This window comes from Aegilops tauschii, chromosome 7 (genome assembly GCF_002575655.3).
Source record: "Aegilops tauschii subsp. strangulata cultivar AL8/78 chromosome 7, Aet v6.0, whole genome shotgun sequence".
NCBI classification, from domain to species: domain Eukaryota; kingdom Viridiplantae; phylum Streptophyta; class Magnoliopsida; order Poales; family Poaceae; genus Aegilops; species Aegilops tauschii.
In genome coordinates this window covers 485574181-485579925 of record NC_053041.3, presented here as the reverse complement: position 1 = coordinate 485579925, position 5745 = coordinate 485574181, and the positions used below count along the sequence as shown (strand labels likewise).

At 45.2% G+C, this 5745-nt stretch overlaps 1 protein-coding gene across 1 annotated transcript; it reads right to left on the bottom strand.

Annotated features, from left to right (window-relative positions):
- Positions 1-2117: 2117 nt before the first annotated feature.
- On the bottom strand, positions 2118-3703 carry LOC109740444 (outer envelope protein 61-like). The gene has a single exon (XM_020299507.4). It carries the CDS (start codon positions 3597-3599, stop codon positions 2340-2342), a length of 1260 nt encoding a protein of 419 aa, XP_020155096.1. The 5' UTR covers positions 3600-3703; the 3' UTR covers positions 2118-2339.
- Positions 3704-5745: the final 2042 nt, after the last annotated feature.

The following is a 5745-nucleotide window of genomic DNA, read 5'->3' as shown; positions in this document are numbered from 1 at the left end:
CTTGATAGGCCTTGAAATTGCATTAGATCACTTGGTGGAAGATAGCTGTTTGGTTTGAAGGTTGCCACATGGATTGTTTAAAAAAGAATCTCACACCCGTAATTGATCCACGAAGGATGTGAATGAACATGCAATGTTTCCTGAACAACGTTGTTCCTGAAACATGTAGAAAAACCTCCAGCCCAAAAGTACACTATATTACATTCCATTTATGTGCAGAAATATTGGAGTGTGAATTTCATTTCATTCCAAGCCTTCTCATATTTGAATGTTCTCTACAGCATACTGCTCACGGCTTTGCACTTTGTTTTTGGATCTAACAGGAAGTGATTAAGTCAATATCTTGTAAAGGCGATCCGATCAAGAATTTCTTTTACTTCGACGCCGCTGATGGTAAAGGGGCCATGGAGGACATCCCCCAACTCCTGAAGACTGAATCACGTGATACCTAACTCTCATCCGACATGGCTCGCTGATAATTGTACCCAATCGTCTGAGTCGAACATGTGACAACTCTAGATCGGTGGTTGAGGCTGGAAACTTAACCTAGCATTTTAGCGTTTTTATTACTGTACTTAGCGTTTTAGCGTTGGCATCATGCTATGACACCCGAGTACTGCATTGAACAGAATTGACATTCTCCTCCAAACAGTTTCAAATCTGAAGGCAGTCACGCTATTGAATGATGAAATGCTTTATTTTCTGCTTGCCTTAGTGGTGGTTAGTGATTAGAATAAAAAAATATATCACAAACACATGATGAAAGAATATTTTCTTAAAAAAAGCATGATGAAAGAATAAACAGTGGTACAAGAAAGGTGCAGATTCGACTAGATCTTCGTCCCACGGTGCTTTCACATTGTCGTCTGCCCACCATCGCTGTCAAGTTGTTACTATTTGTTGCGGACTCTCGGATGACCATCATGGATGTTGAGATCATCACCTACCCGATGATGAATCCATGCTAATACGCAGAGTGAATGAAGAGGGAAATTTCCCAAATATTTTTTTAAAGTGTATCAAAAAAAAGTCGTGCAAGAACGATTAAAAAAGACCATACAATTTTTTAAAAATACGTAATAATTTTTAAGTACATGAACGTTTTCTGAAATATTCAACATTTTTCTAAACGCAATATTTCTTAAAAAACAAACGATTTTTTTAAAATAAGTTCCTTTTTAAAACGCATGGGATTTTATAAATATGTTAACATTTTTGTCATGTTAAAAAATACATTATTTACTATTATCCAGATCACCTTCCACACATTTCTCCTAAATAAAACATGTTAAATGAAAAAGGAAAGGGCAATCTTTATGGCCCAGCGCATGTACCATTCTTCGCTTAAGGCGGAGTAGGAGCACTGACCTAAATGCACAGTGGAGAATCCGTTGTTTCTTTACTTCAAGTTTTTTTTGCGGGGCAATAGGAATTTATTCAAAGTTTATAGAATTACAATCAAGAGGCACAAGTTCCTTAATACATGAAAGGACTATGGTTATCAAGTCACACTGTCGTGGAAAAATATTAAATTGTTCTGACAAGAGTTCACAAAGAGGGAGGAAACTAGAGAAGACGCACGAAAGAGTACCACGAGGACTACAAGGCTGGTGACGGATTCAGATATTTCGCATATACATGAGGTGTTCAAAATGACAAAACAAAATCAACATGAAGGGAAGAATTTTTGGTGTACCCTAGGACGAGGCTGTTCTGATCTCGAGCTCCTGTGAGCTTAGGTGAACAGTTAAATCATCCAAAATAAATTCAAAAATTCTGAATTTCTTCATTGACAAATGTTTTGATTGCTTGCAAAGTTTCATCACGAGATGATATTTGTGGAAGATGTGGCCAAAAAATGATGCTCCAAAATGTTTTTCCCATGATGAAACATTTATAAATGTTTGGTACAATTTTTGTATATACTTTTATTTTATTTTATTGTTCACCCAAGCTCACAAGAGCTCGGATCAGAACAACACTTTCGGTGTACCCTAACACTTCAGCATAATAAGGAGACAAATATGGGTACCGGCATCAAATAACTATAGATTGTTGATTAAAAAAAACTATAGATTGTTACACCCAAACTTTGTTCTTATCCTGAAAACAGAACATTACTTTCAAAAGGAAATAAAATTGATGCCCGCACAATTGCTAGTTTTCAAAACACTCGGCCAGTTACAGTACAATTTATAAACACATATATGCTGAAAGAATAAACAATGGCACAAGAAAGGCCCAGGTTCAACTATTGCTTCCACATTGTTGTCATCCCAGGAAAAAGAGCGGAGTATTATTGTTTGTTGCCGATTCTCGGATGTGTAGGCCATCATCAGCTACCCGATGAATCCAAGCCGATGGAGGATGAACGCCAAGATCAGCATGACAATAGCAAAGATGAAGCCTTTCCTGCCCAAGAGCCAGTCCTTCGTCTTCTTTGCTGCTTCGACTCCTCGCTGCGCTCTGCCGATCCATTTCATCATTTTCTCTAAATCTTGTGGAGAGAATGAAAACATAGCCTGTTGAGCGTTGGCAGCATCCTCCTTGGACATCTTGATACCGAACAGCTCACTCATGTTTGCCATCTCATCAGGACTCATGTTCTCCACCATGGAGGTAAACATCTCCCACATAGCAGGGTTTGCCATACTAACCATGTCAGGTGAAATTGCTGGTATATTGGATCCAAAATCTGGAGCAACAGGGATTGTTCTGCTTGATGAAGAGGCAGCCCGAGACATATTTACCAAGCTTTCTGAAGAATCAGGTTGTGTCGAGTTTTGTGCTCCGTCCTGTGGTTGTGTAGCAGTAGAAGAAGAAGAATTCTTTTGTGCGCTTGACAGATCAGGACTAACATCTTCTTCTACAACTTCTTCAATAACAACTTCCATCGGCTGGTTTGCTGCCGCTCCGCCTTCGGTTGAAAGTTTTTCTTGCACCTCTGTCAGAGCTTGAGCGACAGTTTCATCGTCCGGAGAAATCTCACGGGCTTTACTCAAGTCAGCAACGGCAGCCTGGAGGTTTCCCAGCTCTTTGTACGCCTGACCCCTTCGATAGTACGCCTTGGCAGTGCCCGAGTCATAGCTTAGAACCTCCGAGCCTTCGTTGACGCACTCCTCGAACTCGCCTAGCTTCAGGTAACAGGCCATCAGATTGACGCTGCACTGCAGCTGCAGAGCGCGCCCGGCCGCCGACGGCACGCTGTTCTTCACGCTATCCCTGGCGAGCTTGTACTTGGCGGCGGCGTCGGCGTACTGCCCGCGGCCATGGAGCTGGTTCCCCTGCCGCTTCAGCATCTTGGCGGCGGACATCGCGTACGAGGCATGATCGTCGGCTTGCGCCTTCATGGCGGCGAGCTCCTCGGGCTTGGCCTTGGCGATTTTCTCGGTCATGTCGAGCATCTCCTCTGGCCTCGCGTGGTTCAGGCGCTCGGCGGCGAGCTTGAAGTCCTCGGCTGTCATGTTCTTCATTCTCTCGGTTGCGAGCTTCAGCAGGTCCGGGTTGGACATGAGCTGCCGCTGCATCCTGGCGAGGTCGCCGGCGGGTATGCGTCGCATCTGCTCCTCCGCCACCCGCATCATCTCCGGGTTCATCATGGCGATCCCGACAGGTAGATCCAAGACGTCGCCGATGGATTGACGCGGAACGGAGCAGCGGCCGGGTTTGGGAATTAGCTCTCGATCGGGTGTGTCTCTCTTGCCTTGTTCTTTTCTTTCCCGTCGCTTCTGGTTTGGCTGTTGGTTCGTGAGCTCTCGCTGCAATTTATTGATGGGGGGTTGGGAGGGTAGACGAAAACGGAGTCCGACTCCAATCCGAAACCGGAATCACTGTAAGTACGTACGATGGTGTGCGCGCCGGACAGCGCCATCATGCCTGGCGAGCATGGAGATGAGCGTGGGGAGGCTGGAGCCCACCGTGGGAAGGTTATAGTTGGCGAGGGACTGGCTCGCCGTGGTCGAGTCGCGCCGGCTATGTTTGGCCAGCCGGCACGCATCAGAAACGTTTCGTCGCCCGCCGCGAGCGCGAGGATGTCGGCGCAGGAGACGACGCCTCCACGCGCGGTGTGGATGACCTCGAAGCCACGCGCGTCAGTTCACTCAAGGGACGTGCGTGCGTCTTTTCGATTGATCCACTTTTTTAGGACTCAATTGGTCAACCGCACGCGTGCACGTAGGTTTGGTTCGAGCACCGAAATTTTGGTTTGTCAGTTAAGGTTCAGTTAAACTGGACTTGACCTGACTCAGCTATTTTTTTTGAGGGTAGACTCAGCTCTACAAGTTTGAGAACATAAATATGCAATGTTCAGATGGCCCAAGCTATTAACTTCTGTCCCATGTGTTGCATGCTATTTCCTGATATTCTTATTTACACGCATCAGCACCAACACCAAAAACATTGAACGCCGATATTCACCACACATGTGGCATAATAAGCATTCGCCCACACACCATGTGTGGCATGAGCAGGGGCAGCCCACACGAGATGTGTGTGGGCGAACAGTAGAATTGTCCACACGTGTGGGCGCAACTACTTTGTGTCACACGCCCAACAAGTACTACTCATCCCCACTCCGTGCGTGTGGCACAAAGCAAATATGCCCACACATTCTGGCGCAGCTACATTAGGTACCCGCGGGATGACGATTTATTTGCCATCCGGGATGGCAGATGTAGTTATCCGGGATGGCAAATATAGTTGTAAAAGCATGGCAACTCTCTCTGTTTTGGTTAACTATATGGTTGCCATGTTTAATTTATGGTAGTTGCAGCGTGTTTCAAACCATAGTTGTCGTGTGTGATTAACTACTTGCCACATATGGTCAAACAATAGTTGCCATGTGTGTTTACCTAGTTGTCACGTATGGTTAATCACAGTTGCCTGATTGCCATGTACGCGCAACTGCAGTTGCCGTCTAGTAAACGAATCATAGTTGCCATGTGTGTTTACCTAGTTGCCATGTACGTGCAACTGCAGTTGCCATCCAATAACGTACAACTGTCGTGTAGGTGAAAAGTAGTTCGCCCACACGCGCGTGGACTAGGTGGTGGCTGTGTGGGCAGAAACTAGTTCACCCACACAATGTAGCCCGCAACCGTGTGTTGTGGGGCGTGTGGGCGACCTCTTCAACACCCACACATCGGCCTTGTGCTACGTGGCACGTGACAACTGCCTCAGTGTGTCAAGATTCGTACAAGCTTAACTGGACGGCGATTCAGGCGTGTGGGCTAGTTGCAATGTAGTCACACGTGTGGGCGTTAGTGTTTTCGAAAACATTTACTAAACCTGCTAGACGAGTTGCATCCTCTTCCTGTTGTCCTTCATTACTAGAACATGAAGGCCCGTGTTGCCGCGCTCGTTCGGTTTAATGAAAAATTATAAAAATATCCACAAAAACTGTAGAATTATAATGTCGCAAATATATAACTCCATCTGATGAATATTTGGTATAGCAATGGCAGTTCACTAAACTAATAATGTGGGAATTTGCAAGTAAACGTGAACCTATTTGGTGCAAAGCCACACGAGACACCATCATATTGGATAGCCCGTGCCATAGGTATGGAACAAGGGAAAAGGTCCATTTTAAACCCTTGAATTTATATAGGTCGGGCGGAATAGATCCTTAAATCGAAATCCCGGTCGATTGCATTCTAAACTATGTAATCCCGGTCTAAATCAAACTCTGTCAAATGTCAACCGAGATTCGTGTGTTGGGCCGGCCCACTTTTTTTTGCGTTCAAA